Source organism: Coturnix japonica, chromosome 1 (genome assembly GCF_001577835.2).
Source record: "Coturnix japonica isolate 7356 chromosome 1, Coturnix japonica 2.1, whole genome shotgun sequence".
Taxonomy (NCBI): Eukaryota; Metazoa; Chordata; class Aves; order Galliformes; family Phasianidae; genus Coturnix; species Coturnix japonica.
In genome coordinates, this window is record NC_029516.1 from 73,749,742 (window position 1) to 73,767,435 (window position 17,694).

At 44.2% G+C, this 17,694-nt stretch overlaps 1 protein-coding gene across 2 annotated transcripts in view; it reads right to left on the minus strand.

Moving 5' to 3' along the window:
• Positions 1-17,131, minus strand: part of GAP43 (growth associated protein 43) — a 54,074-nt gene extending 36,943 nt beyond the window's left edge. The window contains exons 1-3 of one of the 2 annotated variants that reach the window (XM_015875976.2): positions 16,847-17,131; positions 674-728; positions 450-586 (exon numbers count right to left, since the gene is read on the minus strand). In XM_015875976.2, the coding sequence (XP_015731462.1) occupies positions 450-464 (15 nt within the window). In that variant the 5' untranslated portion in view covers positions 465-586; positions 674-728; positions 16,847-17,131. The remainder of the gene's footprint in view (positions 1-449; positions 587-673; positions 729-16,846) is intronic. The other variant, XM_015875967.2, reaches the window with a different exon arrangement.
• Between the last annotated feature and the right edge of the window lie 563 nt (positions 17,132-17,694).

A 17,694-nucleotide genomic window follows, 5' to 3' on the forward strand; every position in this document is an offset into this window, starting at 1 on the left:
GATTCAGTGAAGAATTAAAGGGTCAGGTCTTAAGGAACCAGTGACGGGCTATTCACAAATGCCTCCTTGCCTTAATCCTGCTAAAACCAGTGAGAATTAAGCCCCAAGGCTATCTGAAAAACCTCCTAGGCTCCTGCCTATATAAATCTAATTTGTCAGGACAGTTCTGTAAATTACCCAATACCACCTTGCTACTGTTGGAAAGCAGCACAGTAAATATCTGCTGAAAGACTGCAAAGTAAAACAAAGGAGCTTAAAGAAGACTTAGCGCTTGTGAGGGAATTCTGGATATTTGAAGCTCAGGAAACTCAGGGGTATAAAGGGATTACAGGAAAGTCTTGGTCCTGTTTTTCGCAGTAAGAAGGTGGAAAGTGGAAATGCAGGAGGCACAGGCTTGCTAAAGAAGAACAGATTAGGACAGCCGGCAAACTCCTACAGGACTGCTCTACCTTTGCAGAAGCCATCGGTTGGCCTGGCTCAGGATTTTCACAGGGCAACTCCTAGTTGCATGTCCCTCACCTCTAATTAGCTGGCTTTAGATGCTTTGAGTCTGATTCAGAGCAGTGCTGAGCACTCAGAGCTGCAGCTGAGATCAAAAGGGAATGTTTTCAGATATGTGCAACAGTAAATAAAAGCCAGTAGTAAAAGTCACATCTTTTCTCAGAACTGGCACCTGAAATTAGGGAATCCTGTTGACCAAACTCTCTCTTTGTGCCTCAGTTGTCCATCTGCAAAAACAGAATAAAATATTCAGTTATACCACATAAGTGTTGCAAAGGTTAACTAAGTAATGTCAGGGAAGTTCTCAGAATCACAAGGCAGTCAAAGAGAAAATTAGTATTTCTGAATCCAGAGCAGAATCTGAAGAGAATTTATTGAATACAGCTGTGGGGTCGCACGCTGACTTACAGCGAACAAAATATTGAATAACTGCTCATTAAGTGAGTGCTGTCCATTCTGTTACCTGAATGTGGCAGGAATCCCTGTATAGAGAAATAAGATGTACTACTGCTATTAGATGCGTATTACAGTATGTACACAAGAGGAGACCGTACTGAGTTTGCACAGTCAACGGCACTTCCAGTACTGGCTAACTTTTGAGTACTTAACTTAGCTGCCTTACTAACAGTCTTTTAATACAGTTTCTCTGTGGTCTTTTTCATATGTACACTAGCTCACATTGCATCTAAAATCTAAATATATTTCCACTCCTAATAATGCTGGAAAATTCCATTTCTACCCTGATTTCACCTTCTAAAATGCAGTGTACTGCATCATGGAAGTTCAAACCTCCTGGCCTACAAAAACACCTGCTGACGTTTTCCAAAGTTCTAGGCTCTATCAGTTCAGAGGATTGAAGGTACTAGTGAAACATGACTTCAGCCTTCCAGTATTTGAGGTAAGCTTATAAGCAAGAGCGGGAACAATTTTCTACATGACCTGATAGTGATAGGACAAGGGTGAATGGCTTTACACTAAAAGATGAGAGATTCAGATTAGATATTGGAAGAAATTCTTTACCAGTGGGTGGTGAGGCCCTGGTACAGGTCACCTGGAGAAGGTGTGGGTGCCCCATCCTTGTCAATACTCAAGGCCAGGATGGATGGGGCCTTGGGCAGCCTGAGCTGGTGGGTTGCAGCCCTGCCCACAGCAGGAGCTCAATGATCTTCTATGTCACTTCCAATTCAAGGTGTTCTATAATTCTGTTATTCAATTATTCTATGTTCAAGAGGTGCTAAAACCATAGCAGGTACCATGAATGGGGTGAGGGATTTTCAACAAGTAGCTTAGGAGGAAGTTTTTGACTCAGAGGTTGGTGACGCACTGGAACAGGTTGCCCAAGGAGGCTGCCTCCCCATCCCTGGAGGCATTCAAGGCCAGGCTGGATGTGGCTCTGGGCAGCCTGGTCTGGTGGCTGGCAAACCTGCACATAGCAGGGGGGTTGAAACTATATGATCATTGTGGTTCTTTTCAGCCCAGGCCATTCTGTGATTCTATAAGACCTCCTATATGGGAATGCCTATTGAAAAGTAGCCCTAAGACTGGCAAAGTGTGCTGTCAGTAATCTTACTTATCTCCATTGCAGGAGTCACACATCAGTTCCTCAGTATCTGTCTGTGGCTTAGAAGCCAGAGGTTGGACATCGTTGGATTAGGAAAGGCAGAATTATCAGTGGAAAACAAAACATTTTTCTAAGCAAAATAAAAATTAATGGAAAGTAAGTCTTATCTGACAATTTAATGAATGCACAATTACTGCATCAGGGAAAAGCCCCCTGAAGATTTCATCATTTAATATGTACAAAAAGCTACTGAACACAGAATTACTTTGTTCAAAGGATCAGTTACATCCTTGCCTACTTTCCAGCAACTCAGTGGCTATCCTGCAGTATCAGAACTGGAACAGCAAAGGTGCTGCAGGGCAAGAGCACAGGATGCTGATAAAAGCGGAACAATGGAATGGCAGAAATCCTGCTCAGCATTTTCCTCTGCTCTGTATAACTGAGTGCTATTTCACTGCCACTGGCAGCAAACTGACCTCCTGTTCACACCACAGCACTTGAAAATTGTGTTTTTTAGAAACGGTGCCCATCTCCAATTGTGATTCATTTCTCCGGGCATTTCTGCACTGCTCAGAGTTCTCACAAATAGATTCCCAAACAGCAGAGTCGCTCTGTACTCCAAAGAGGTACTCAGCATACTCTGTTGTTTGCTGCACCTGACAGCAGGAAAAGCTTAGAGGCAAGTACCCAAAAGAGAAGTTGAAATATTACAGGTTGAACATATCAGCACTGATGCTACCATACTGTGTGAAGCTGAGGTGCAATGAATCGTATGTGAAAGGTGAAGTTGGAGGGGGCTGGATATGAGGAGGCAGAGCAATGAGAAACATATTTTCCCTTCTGCAGGACCAGGTCAGAACCACAAAAGAAAAAGAGAAAAAGCCTGACCTGTCATTGGGACCAATTACAGTACTTGGCAAGGCAGGAAGGCTAACCTCAGTGTGGGAAGGCTCATTCAGTTGTAGAGCATTTCTGTGCTGTGGCAGTGGATATGCTTTGGTGACCAAAAAAGGAGCCAGGGTTGCTCCAGGATGAAATCCCATCTGATCTGAGAGTACAAAATGCCCACTGCCTCATAAGTGCTAACACAAGACCTGCATTTTCATTACCTCTGGCAAGCACACATCTAGTTTTTCCAAATTCACTTTGCAGCAAGGCCTTTTTCTTCTCTACACTGATAGCCTCTCATCTTCTACTCCTAGCTGGCTGAGGAGGTGGATCCTGCCTCCAGACTTCACATCAAAAACTTCTCTTATAGCCATATCCATGAAGTGTCTCGCTAGATCACTCAGCCTTGGCCAACGAGTCTGCAAAAATCCTGACATTCAGAGGACTAATTAGAGGAGCACTCTCTTAAGATGCCATGATGGGCAATCTCACCAGAAGGTACTCAAAGCAGGAGACAGGGTGCCCTCATAAGGCACAGGCTTCATAACTAGTAGTTAGATCTGTCAAGTTTACAGTGTTGTGCCATGTTGACACATCTTAAGAGAACAAACGGAGGCACAAGTCTTCTTCCATGCATGAAGTGCAGGAGAATTGCTTTCATTCAAAGACTTGCATTTCTGTGTTGGGATTTCTCTATTTCCATTTCAGCCCCTGTTAAGACAAAACTGTTCCCTGAGCTTGTTAGGTTGTTTTGTGCCCTGGTAGAACAAGGATCTAAACTTCATGAGAGAAGCATCAAGGCTGGGACATAGGACATGGAATGCCATAGACCTAGTGAGATGATTTCTCACTTGTCAAACCTAGCTCTTCCTCAGGATATCCTCCCAGAGTCCTACATACAGATGCATGCCCCATTCCCACAGGCACACACATAAAATGACCAGCAAACAAAGCAAACAAATGATTTACATTACTTAAGCCACATCTTCCAGGTTCAAGGGAAGGGAAGAGGAGAAGGAAAGTATGTTTCCCATTATTTCTATATTAGTTCATGGAAGGAATGTAAATACTAGTTTAAATGCTATTGATGGCATACAGAGGAGAAAACAGGCAGAATGACTTTGGCTGATGACTCCACTTTCTTCTGTGCCTCTGTTTTCTCACTCACAAAGGGAATAATAACAAGATGGTCCAGGCTTGAGCTCTTAGGGATCTAGGACGATACCACAGAAAACAGTAGTACTAATTTTAATGACAAGATATTTGGCCCATTTTTGTCCAATAATTTTACAACCCCTTGTTCACAGGCCCAAGTACAAAGTAGTGTGACTCATGTATTACATAAAAAGCCTGTCCTACAATCATCTCTATGGGCACATGGTAAAAGCTGATGTAGAAAATGTAAAATGGAGACTTACTCTGGAACTTGGCTTTTACTTCCTTTTGCGTATGCCCTGTGATAATTTTTATCATGTCATTTATTTTTTTTCTGCAAGTCCTTCCCACCCCCAGCTACTATAAAGGATAGGCAAAGCTCACTGAGTGGGTAGCTATTCAGTATTTCCCTTTATCCTAATTTCAGGCATGGCAAAGTGCCTTATTTGCCACACATCGTTCAAAGCCAGGACTGAATACAGAATTACTAATTACCTCACAGCCTTTTCTAGGTTACTGTTTTGCCACAGTATCTCAGTGCTCCATGAGCCTTAACTGATGTTCTCATCAGGGAGGTGGGTGGGGCTGTTATCTCTACTTTACAGACACTGAAATCAGACACAAAGAGGGTAAGGTGAAAAAGTCTGCAGCATCCACTGATTTTTGGATCCCTAATTTGAGACACCTCGGATTAGCATTTCCCCAGCTCTGTGTGCACACTGGGAGCAGGACTCCACACAATACCAGCTCTGCAGTTCTGCCACTCAAAGCCCAGGTGTCTCAGATGAAGAAACCAGAAACGAGAACACACCAATTAGTGGCCACCCCTGGAAATCTCATTTACAGGCATTTTCAGTATGACACAGAAACCTGTAGCAGGAGGCAGGAAAGATTCAGGAGCAGTATTCAATTGCCATAACATGAGACCATTCTTCTGCTTTCAGACAGCCCTCTGCCCAATTCAATACACAACCTTCACCACTGGCAATAAATGAAAGAGGAGACTACAGAAAACACCTTTGTTCATAGCAAAACTCATTCAGTCCCTAAGTATGTCTCATTTTGTGCACTGAATGAGACTAGGATTCTATTTAAAAAATTAAGAAAGCAAGCAAAAACAAAAAAATTCAACACACTATTTGACCATGTAATTAAGGACCAAACCATTTTGCCTGTATATGAGAGGGCAAATTAGAGAAGGAAGGAATGGCAACTCTTTAATTATTTACATTCAAAGTGTCTGGCTTTGAAAACTCAACATTTGCTTTAAGAAGTGTTTAATTTCCTATTTTAAAAATGCAAATGATAAAGAAAGGAAATAGGAAGATCCATCATTTGAAGCTATAACGGCTTTGGAAGAACCTAAGAAAAGGATATCTTGTGGAGGGTTGTATGGTCTCAGCACATGATAGTAGAAGATACAACAGGTTCGCTTTATTTATTCTACAGTCCCATGCAGTAGTATTTCTTCTGCCATAGAAGAATATATCCAAATTAAGTGAAATCCCTTCAATACCATGTCTCAGCATGTTTTATTTAGTACTCCCAGAAACTTCTTGGATACTTCATAATGGGAGCAGAGGGGACTAAGCACAAAAGGTGAGTGCTAGTAAGGGTGCAGCACTCCAGCTGGGAATTCCTGAGTGGCTGCCATATAAATGCTCTGAGATAATTCATGTCAGACAGGTAGAAGAAGTCACTAGCTGATAAATCCCTACTAATCCTCTCCTGAGGCTGATGAAAAGGAAATATCAGTCTGGAGTTGCAGCAGATGACCAAGTTCAGAAGACAGATGTTGGAGTTCAGTCTAGGAAGAAGATGAGATGACTTGCAGAAATCATAGCTTTAAGTCCACCAGAAAATACATGCAGAACTAGACACCTCATTATCACAATACAACAAATGAACGTTTTCTACATGCTCATGCTAAAAGCAGAAGACAGAGTGACATATGAACTGTCTGGATTTAGGCATCTCTCTCCAGTTATCAGTGAAGCATCATCTGTTTTGGACTCCAATCCCTGAATCTCTGCTCAAAAAGGGACATAACTATAGTCCTCTCTGACAGCTTGCAATTTATAGGCTTTTATGTAGTTATCTCAGTGCTCAAATTACAGTACCTAAATTATGGAAGATATCCCCCAGTTCTCTACCTCAAAGGGTCTCAAGTCTTATTCTTTCTAGAAGACTGTTTATAGAAAGGTACTTTTAGCTTTTCCTGTTTAATATATTAGGCTTTTTTTTTTTTTCATGGAAAAATTAAATTAGCTTGAGTCCAGAGACAGCAGAGGAGTAAATCTAGCTTTACAGTCCACTGGCTGAGCACTCTTCTGCAAAGGGGCAGATTTGGTCCATTTCTTGCTTCAGTGAGTATTTGATACTAATCACAGAAAATCCCCCTGGGAGACCAATTGAGACCATTTAGTCCATCTCATGGTTCAGCTGTACCTCAAGAGCCCTACAATGACGGGAGCTGCCATAGCTTTCTCAGACAATTTACCCCACTGCATCAGTATCTTATTGGTGAGAAAACTCTTCCTAAAACCTGGTCTGAATCACTCTCATAGCCCATTAAAGACCTCTATTCCCAGTTTTATCCACTCTGGATGTGAAGAAGAGATTATTCTCATTTTATTGCACTTGTTTCCTAGGCATTTGAAGGCATCAGAAGTCTTCTCCATCTTACTCCTTTTAAGTTAAAAACAAACTAATTATTTCAATCTTTCCTCACAGATTACATTTTCTTTGACTTCCAGTAATTCTCACTGTCCCAGTTTGCACTCTCTCTCACTGGACGAGACTTTCTTAGAGCGCAGTGAAGAATGGCATTTCAGCTGAGTCTTACAAGTCCTTATCAGAGATGTTGGCTTATTGGATGCATCTGACAGCCTCTACTCTATTTGCACAACCTGGTAAGATGAACTTCTAGATGTGGTCATCTAGAGATGCCGTCTCCCTTCCTGAAGGATAGCTGGTTGTTGTGTTGGCCCCCATAGATGGCTGGATGCAATTTTTTAATCCTGCTCATGCAGAGCACCTTGGATTCATTCTGATGCTTCCCAAGCCAGGTCCTTGGTTTGGCAAGATTGCCTTGAATTCCAGTAAATTTCACCAACATATACCTGGTTCACACTATCTGTATTTTAAAAACAAAATCTTATTTTAGCCAGTCATCCAGGTTGAAATTAAAATATAAAGTACAATGTACTTAATGAAAACATTAAGCACTAACAGACCACAGCTCAAGCTGTGGCAATCTGTTACAGTACAGTCTTCTATTTCAATAGGGAATCAGCAGAAGTTACTCATTGAGTAGGATTATCTACATCACTTATGCATCTCTGTTGTAATGTTTTCCTTTGGACCATGCTCCTTTGCTTCACTTATGATAAAAGCTTGTGAGCTAATGTCAAAATCCTTAAAAATGACAAGACATGACAACTACTTCCTCTGTATCCACAAGGCTTGTTTTAGAAGAAAGCTAAATTAGTTTGACATGATCTATTCTTGACAGATCTATGCTGGTTCCTAATCACCTTCTTTATTTGATTATTTCCACAGTTTTTTCCAGGAATGAAGTTAGACTGAGTAGTCTGTAATTTCTTATCTCCTCCTTGTTCTTTTACAGCTCAGACACTTCACCCAGCCCTCATGAGTTTTCAAAGCACTCAGTGCTTCACAGATTGCTTCCACCAGCTTCATAAACAGTTCAGGATGGTTTGAATCAACCATATTACATCAGTACAATCTGATTTATTCTTACCCTTTCCTACATCTTGACTTTCTTCCTTCAGCTGCACGTCATTTTAGCCATCTACTAGCAGCTGACCATGCTACTGAAGACATGCAAAATAAGCTCTAAATACTTTGACAAACACAATGTAAAGTTTTAACTGAAGCTCTTTCCACCCCTCCATGAATATCATAAACACCAAGGTAGAGAGTTATGATGTCATTCTTACACTTCTTTCCTCTGGCCCAAATATTTGATTCTTCCATGCAACAAATGATCATTGCATCCAAAAAACACTGGGATAAATGGGTCCCTGCATAATGTATGGTCGAATAGCACATTCTCCTTGGAAATGGGTTTTCAGAGCTACTCTGGGAGTAATGATATATCCATCACTTTTCTGGGTGACCACTTCAACCAAGGTGTTGCTGGATTACATTAATGTAGTACATTCTCTTCCTCCTGGATGCACACTGCAAACGCTTGATCTGGCAAACTTACCATTTTGGCTGTGCAGGGAAAGCAACAGGAAGAATACTTGGTTTGTTGATCCCAAGGTAGCTTAGCTGTTAAGTAGGTACTGAGCTGATTAACATTTATAAAAACTAAGATTATTTAGGGATTCCAGTAAGAAATCTTTCAATGTTTAGGGAGATCTACAGGCATATGTATAATTACCTTGAGTTACCTCCACAGTTGGAAAGGAAGGAAGATCTAAAGTTCTACAATGTCAGATAGACACTTCTAAGAAGGTAGCTGTACTTAGAACAGTATAAATCACTGATCTGTGACTTTGGAATAGTGGTAAATTACAGAATCATAGGGGCTGGAAGGGATCTCATCTCCAGAGATCATCGAGTTCAACCCCCCTGCCAAAGCAGTGATACATTTTGGACTCCTTTGGACAAAGATCATACAACAGAAATAAATGAACTTTAGAGGAAGATCTGCTAATCCTATGAGCCCTTTGGGCTCATTTTTTACTAATTTGTCAATTCTTTTAGCTTCCAGAGCCATATACACTGGCATGATCATGGAAGGTTCTTTTTGCTGCATGTCTAGTTTTACCCCATAAGAGGATATTGATTCATATCAACTTTTCTAACTTTGCTCTGCAAATGAACTAAATTCTATTTACTTCATGGGAGTTTTGGTTAGCTTCAATTCTGTTACTTTGAGGGGGTATCTTTCTTCCTTACTCCATTCTTCCTTCCCTCCAGATGAAATCTCTTCTAGCCTGTATTTCTGGCAGGGCTTTAGAAACATAGGAAAGGCCCTTTAGCAGATCCTGAGCTTCAGGTGGGATTGGTTGCATTCTTGTCATGCTTTTTACTGCATTTTTAAAGGTCCTGCCAACATTAGACGTCAATTTGCTGTTGTGGATGTCTGTCCTCAAAACTCTTCATAGGGCTTCCCCTGGGTCTTCCACTGGAAATGCAAAGAGCAGGAAGGGTTAAAAATACTGTACTTCATCCTTGATCAGGCAGAGTCTCCTTCTGACAGGTTCTGACTCAGCCTGAGCTGTCCAGACCTTTGCAAGCTGCCAATCTGACTACTACAATGAAACAAGTTAAGAAGGAAATTGTAACACTAAGATGTTTCTGGTTCTTAGGAACATAAAATGCAATTTCAGTGTAGCCCTCTAGTCTACAAAAGTGTCCCTGCTGAGCGCAAACCTTTGGGCCAGCTTGTTAAGCCCCTTTACATCAGTTCTCTTTTGTTCCATTTCCACAGAGTTCTAGTACAGCCCTGCTCAAGTGGAGCAGGTGATGCTCTCCAGGCATCTGGAGCAGCGGACCCCATTTTTATATGAAACTAAATACCTGCAAGTTTTACTTCAGCAAACTGGCAAGTCACACTTGTTTCCTTAGTTCTGCCTTTCAAAACACAGATAATTTAAATTAAATACTTGTTAAGTCCACCACTTAAGAACTTATTCCTAAAGCTGTGGATAAACAAAAGAGAAATGCATGGTACCATACTGCCCCAATATCCCCACACTTGAGTACTTAACATTGCACATTTATAAGGTCATTGGATACTACTGATAAAATAAATAGATTCTATTTGATATTGTGATGAACTGGACACCAATTGACAGGTCTTAATTATAAGAGTCATTGAAACTAAATCATTCTAATCATCATCAATTATCAGAAACTATCCCAAAGGATGAAAAACAGGAGTACCTGGGACTACAGTTTCACTCCTAGGAAATCATGAGATGAGAGGAATAAAACCAACTTTGGAGTCCGGTCCAGATCCAAACACACTCCTCCCACTGCTTAAATTTTAGGGGCATTCAAACCAAGTGAGTAAGATTCCTTCAGAGTCTATTAGCTTTACTAATTACCAGCCTTCAGAGATACATGTCTCCTACATAGAAAACGTTTAAATATTATGAGATGTCCCGGTTTTCTATAAATATATACCATGATTATAGCTGGAATTAATTCAAGAAACTTCAGAAGTAAGATGAGTAATGAATGAGACTGACATTTATTGGTTATAATTTGAAAGAAGATAAGTACATCCTGGCTTCTTTTTCGAGGAATCAAAGCCAATCAGCCCTGGTGGGAGGAAGGCAATCTCTGGACACCCTCTCTTGATTAACAAGACAGCTAGAACACACCTTGACACCTAAGAGTGTCATTAGAAGCAGAGGAACAGACCCAGTGGAAGCATGAACCGTCAGGAAAGCAAGAACTGTCATACTAGCTTGTACTGTATGCACTGCTCCTATGGCAGCCATACTTCTCCCCATCTTCTTGCTGGGGTTGGGCAGTTTTTCACCTATGCTGATGACAATGAAATAGGTGAGAATGAACCACTCTGCTGTCTCTGCCTATAGGCATTCATCTTCTTCAGCTGCAACACCTATCAAGGTGGAGGAGACCTGGGGATGCTACAAATGCCAATTGGAAACACAAAAGAAGAACCCTTGTATTTTCTCTCAGCAGTTTCCCATACTAGAGCCAGGAGAGTGAAAAGGCCCCTGATGGCAGTAGAGAATGCTGCTGCCAGCAGGAGTCCCCAAGAAGCACAGACTAAGCACAGACTGGGTAGGTACCCAGCTGGAGAAGAGAAGTAGCAGCAGGAGGTCTGCATGGTCAAGGGAGCAGGAAGGAGGCAAGGAGAAGAACAGAAGAGACAAAACAAATAACAGGAGGACTCAGCAGGATCGACGTGACTCCAAAAGCACAAATTCCTTTTTTTAAATGGAAAACAAATCAATATTTACATCAGTATTTCCACATACATTCAGTAAGCTGCACTGGGTGGTGCATTGTGATGGTAGGAGAGTAGCATACTGGTGAAAGGTAAGGGGAAGGTTAAGTTGTAGCCCTACTCTCAAGCTCTGGTTCTTCATGGTTAGAAATGAGTCTGGGGAGAAATTCAATGCTTTGTGTTAGAGGAACACAAGTGGCTAATAAAAATCCCAGCATGGGCTGAGATGTTTTACCTGTTTAAATCACCTTTCACCTGAAGGCATCTGAATCTGCTTTTTTTTTCCCTACACGCTAATTATTTAGATTGCATTTTAAAGCAGCATCTTGCAGAGAAAGCCGTGATAGCCAGAAAAACTATGCCACCATCAAGTCAGAAAACAGGTTAATAGTGCTGTTAGGAACAGAAATCAGCTCTCCCCAAACACATTCCTGTATACTAAATACTGGCCTGTGGTGCTTGCGACCATGAAAAGCCATGGAGTTTTACACACACACTCAGCAAGTGATAGAGAGAGCCCTAAGGATATATAAACACCTTCTCCACATGAGGCCATCAGAACTCTGAGGTTACATGTTGCCTCCCAGCATGCTCAGGAGGATCTTCGAATTAAAGATGAAATGTCTGTGAATGGACTTTAGACTCTGACTTCGGACTTAAGTACCTGCTCCCAGGATACCTGCCCTGCTATTCTGGTATTTCCACTAGCCAGACCCATTCATTTTTCACTCGGCACCCTTCTAGATGGCCAACCTCCTCTCACCAGCCCAGTATTACCCTGGATGGAGCTAATGGGCTGTGGTTGTTGCCTTACAGTTGGAAATTGGTTCTTCATAACTCAGATGCAGCCAGATGTGGACTGCTGCCTAATAACCTCCCTGAGACTTGCCAGCCTGAAGGCAAATGGGAAATGAAATGCACAGTGACTTCCAAAGGGGAAGGAGGGCTGCCATCAAATGGTTTCCCATCCTCAGGTGGCTCTAGCTTGGGCCTGTCACCAAAGCTTTCATTCATTCTCAGATCCAGATAAAGTCCTCCCTGTGTAGGGAGGAAGCCTGAGACAGTGGAACAGCAAGGGACAAGAGGGGAGTTATACAAAGGAAAAGATACAAGGGCCAGCAACACATGGACTGAGCAAATGGCAGTTAGTAATGTACCACCAGCACTAATGCACCTCTGGGAGTACGAGAGAACTCAGCTTATACATACTTGGTGTAAAAGCAAGCTTTTGCTTCATACTACCTCACCCAAAAGCCAAGGTAGTCCTTGGGTTATGGCTGCTGGTAACAACTCAGCATGTATGTTCTTGCTTTGTACAGACCAGGCCGATCCCACATGTGCCCCACATTCTCTGCACATGAAGCCAACAAGTTGCCCATGTGCCTAGGTGATAGGATAGTGAATACAAGCAGATGTACACATCCCTGATTTACATCATGCAAGTCTATCAGCCTTGGTGTGCGCAAAGGACCAAGTTCACCTTCCCAGTAGCACAAGAAGGCTTTGCAGTATGGCAGGTGTCACAGTGGGGCATTCTCCCTCCATGCTGTCTCTGGGAAACAGGGAGTGAGAAATGCAATGCCTCTGTAGGGCAGCTCCTAGATCACAGAGTCCATGACAGCTGGCCTGAAATGAGAGCAGACTTCAGGAGGAATCTCTGTGCACTTTCATCTTCACATCAGCGAGAGCCATACAACAGCAGGAGAGCTCCCTCTCATACTGAGCCTTATGCTGGAGAAGACTCAAGTGTGCCAGGTCACAGCCTGTAGGCACCAGTGGTGCTGCCTGGCTGCATGAAGCTGGGGATTCCAACTCAGGAGCAAGTAGCAAAAAGCAATCTCAATCAACAGACTGGCATCTCTCCTATTAAGTGTTATGGCTGTCCTTCTCTCCCTGGCAACTCTGCATGCAATTATTTGCTGAGGAAGGGAGGGGCTTGTCTGTACCATTAAGAACTTTTACGTTACATGATCGAGGAGAAATCAATGTCTCTAATTGTCAGCAATGGCAGAGGAGGAGGACAGGGTGATGGGAAGGGTGTTTCTCTGGAGACACACTTCTCAGGAGAAATCCCAGTGGTATTGTCCCAGGGAAAGAAACAGTAAGGACCTGAAGTAATTAAACTTCCAGGCAGCAATTGTTTACTGGAAGCAATACAGAAACGGCTCTGAGCCTCATAGAAAGGCGGGGCAGCGGCTTGACTCTCCCAGGGTGCAGATACCCCTGCTCTGAAGTCAATGGCTGGAGGTGATTTACACCATGCTGGTGAGTGGAGAGAGGAGGGGTGTGGATGGCCCCTTTTCTTTCCTTTTCCTGTCCCTTCCTCTTCCTCCCTCCATCTCGGTGTTTAAAGGCATGACCATGCCTCGCAAATTCGGAAGCATCCGCATCGTGCGACATAATCAAGTTATTCTAAATGAGATCTGAGACATTTTAATATCCTGAGGCCACACACCCTTAACTCCTCGTGCATCTTCCTCTCTCTCTTTTTCTCCATTTCCTCCTTCCCGCACACACCTCTGCAGTTCCTGGAATAACAAGACACCTCGCTGGCTGGCTGTAATTGCTAAAGCACTCCCTAATGCTTTCTCCGATTGCATTAAGCGGCTTCTTCAGAGATACAACCCTGTTTATTCATGCTGCTCGTGTGGAAGGGGAAAGAAATGCAGACTGCCTCTCCCCCTCCCTCCTTTGATTCGATGGGTGTGGCAGGTTTAAACCTTTGCAGCCGCTGCTCGCCAGCACTGGGTGCGGAGCGGAGGACGGAGAGGGAGGGAAGCCGTCGGATATGGCTGGTGATGAATGAGACTCATCTCACCCACAAGTGGGAAACCTGCTTGCGGGTTATTGTTTAATCACTCATGCAATCCAATACTGAGCACATACCCCCATCACGCCCATCTGTTCCAGTATGTGGTGCATACAACACTCGCATTTCTAGACACCTATCTCACTACCCAGCCCTGCAAATTACTGACCGCATCTCTTGCCAGAAGGAAAGGTTACATTCAATTTTTCAGACACAGCCCTTACGTTATGCCTCTTTTTAGCTGAATACTTTGCGGGTGTGGATTCAGAGGTGCAATTGGCTGTGGGCAGAAATGACAGCACTGAGCTATCTACATCCCTCATGGGCGTGCAGTCAGATACCTCACTCCTCACGTTGGCATTGCACCCACAAGAAAGAATCATCTGCAAACTGCAAGTGTGTGAACGCATTTGTCTTTGATGGGTGGGAGAACAGACGCATACAGGCGCACCTAGATGTAAATGTGAAGAGATTCCTTCCACACACAAGCCTGTAATTTCAACGTTTTGCTCTTCTGCTGCCAGAAAGGCGGGACACCAGGGGCTTCCCCCCAAAAATAATATGAGGTGAGCTGTCCTTATTTTGGGATGGAAGCTCTGATCTGTCCTGATCAAATCATTCCTTTTTTGTCCTTCCGTGAAAGATCTGGGTGGGGACAGAGGAAGAGCACAAGCTGAAAAGTGTGATCTTTTTCTTCTCCAAATTAAATATGTCTCTAATGTATCACCAGCATCACTGACCGCATTGCTATATTGCCAGTTCGGCAATTTCGGTGTGTATTCAGGTATAGGGATAGGAGCCGGGCTCCAAGCCCAGAAACATCCATGGAATATGCACAGGCAGGCACATTCAAGATATATGGCTGCATAACGATGAGAAAGCATGTGCAAATGAGAGTGTGTGCTGGTGCATATATGTGTAGTATGGTTGCGAGCGATCAGAGAGCATGGATGTGTGCTGCACATGCACGCGCAAAGGGGTGTGTACCATGCGGTGGATTAATGTACAGAGCAGGGGGAGAGGACCGCGTGTGATCCAGATACCTGCATACCATGCATTTCTTAATATGTTAGAACACAAAGTGATAGGAGTGGATGCACACAGATGTAAAGAACAGGCACGTTGCAGTTTGAATCAGGAGTGTCAAATGCTCAACCTGTGAAAGTGTAGGCAAAATTATTCTCCAACATCTTTTCTTTTCTGACTCCAGAGGACCCCAGTTCTACTTACTTTATCTTACAATTTGCCATACACTTCCGCACTCTGCCTCTCTGTCTGCCTGCCTTTTCCTCCTCTGCTCTTTTCACCCCATATCTGCCAGCTGAATGTGCTCTGCTGGCTGGCTGCAGCGTGTTCCCCTCTCCCCCCCAGCCATCGCCACCTCCCTCCAGATTTTAGCAAATGTATCATTAATTGCAGAGCATTTGAAACCTGCATGGGGAAAAACACAAGATGACGCAGGATCCCTTTCCACCCTGCTCGCCTGCCCCTCCCCACTATTCTACAAAATCACTCCTTCATCTGATAACACGCGTATATCCATTCAGAAATACACCTTTCCCTGCATTATTATTTTTTTTAAGCACTGCACTATTCTGTAGCATAGGAGCTTCTTGCATCAATGTGCTAAGCTATGGCTCGAGAGCGCTGCAGTGCTATACTGTAAGGGATATGTCAATGTATGCATATATAAAGTAACCACTGTGGTTCCACACCCAGGGCTGAGTTGAGCTCTGCTCTCAGAACAAGGATCCAAGCTCTTTGTCACTACCTCTGAACCTGTAATTAGGGGAAGCTCCCCAGATGCCTCATAAAGGTATCTGGGGGCAGCTCTCGCCTCCAAGTTTTACATGAATAAATCCAAGATACTCCCAAGAAAGTCCAAGCAGCTCCATGAAAATAGGCTCTTTTAACAAGGTGCAGGTTTGGGTTTTCATACAAATTAAGAAGGGGGAAGGTGGGAATGAATTATATATCTTTGCTGTTGTTGTTCATTCAAAAATATCATTTTAGATTAAAAAATTTCATCGCTGACAACCAGCCGCTACCTGAATTTCCTTATCAACCCAATTTCCTGATAGGAAAAGCCAGGTGGAACCAGTGAAGAGAATGAACTGGTTTCCAACAGGTTCACACCATGAGCCTCTCTCATGCCACCCGAGTTCGGAGCCGGCAGAGGCGTGGTCCTCTGTCTCCTCACCAGCTGGTGCACAGTTGTCTAACTGGTTGTACTATGAAGGATACGGCAAAGAGGGTGCCTCTCCCCACTCCTGGCCAATGCTTTTGTTATTAATTAATTACACTTTTCATTATACCAAAGGTTGGAGGGGGGAAAAAAAAAAAAAAAAAAAAGCTTCAAGTTAATTCCTGCTCGGATTGTTGTAAGACAAAAAAATTAATAAATGAATGCACCTGTCCTCCGAGCCACCTCACAGCACATGCCCGTAAAGCATCTCCCATTCATCAGAGCCAGGAGCAATAGAAAGCACTCTGACCAGGGATCAAGGCTCACCGGGCATCCTTTCTTTTCTTGGCATATGATGAAGAATCGCTTCCTTTATCTCCAAGGTAGAGCCAGATCTCATCACGCTTCCTGCCAGCCTCCCCCCCACCCCACCCCCCCACCCCACATCCACACCCTCAGAACCACCGAGATAAAATCGCAGGCAATGCATCAGATCACAATTAAAGCAAAAAATAATAATACTAATAGTAGCGGGGAGACGCTGGTAGCTCCCCAAATGTGGACACAGGCCACCCCCCTCCCCACATCAGCAGCCCCGGAAAAGCAAAGCAGTCACGCTGAAGGGTGTGAAAAGAGCCTTCAGTCGCAAGATGCTAAAATGTCCTCCCCCTTGCCCCAGCCCCTACCCAAGCCCCTCACACATGCGGGCAGACACACACCCCACGGGCGACCAAGAGCCTGGGAGATTTCTTAGCAGAAAAGAAATATAAAAATCTGCAGTTCTACCTGTTTTGTTCTTCTCATACAGCACAGCATGATCGTATTGTCCCCTTCCTTCCTTCTTCTTCCTTCCTTCTCCTCTCTCCTTTTCCTCTTCTCTCTCTTATCTCTCCCCCCACCCTCTCCGCTCCCTCCCTCCCTCCCTCCCTCTCTCTCCTCTCTCGCACACGCACACACGCACACACGCACACACACCAGGGCAGCGAGCAGTGACTGGAAGGTCCACAGCCACCGCTCGTCGCACATGCACCAGCCGCCTCTCCCTATACCCTGCCCAGAATTGTTCCCCGGCTCTCCCCGACTCGTCCCCTCCCCGGCCCACCCCACGCCCAGCCCCACACCCCCCCCCCCCCAGGTCCCTTGGCCAGCCTCATGAATAATTAACATCTCCAATCTGGACCCAATTACCCGACGCCTTTTCCACTGTACAGAGACTACTGGGGAGAGGGGACGCGGCGGGAGCCCCCAGCCCCGCTCCCACCCGAGCCCCCGGCCGCGGTCGGGAGTGGGATTTATACGTGGAGGAGCACTGGGTGGGCACGGAGGGGAGACGAGGGAGCGGGGTTCTTGCTGCCACATGCAGTGTGCTTCATGCACAGGTGACGTGCCGTAGGTGGGAGCTGTCAGCTAAACGGGAGTCGGAAAATATGTTAAAATGGCTGTTAGAAGCCCCCCTCCCCCTCCCCTGCACACCCGCAAACATACATGCACACGCTGCCATCTCCATACGTGTAGGCATAACCCCCCGTGGCAATGTCCTGCTGCACACAACGGGACAGCTTTCTCTCTTGTCCCTTATGACCATCCTATAGACTTTGCGTAGGCACGGAAAATGATACCCCTGCAACAGATTT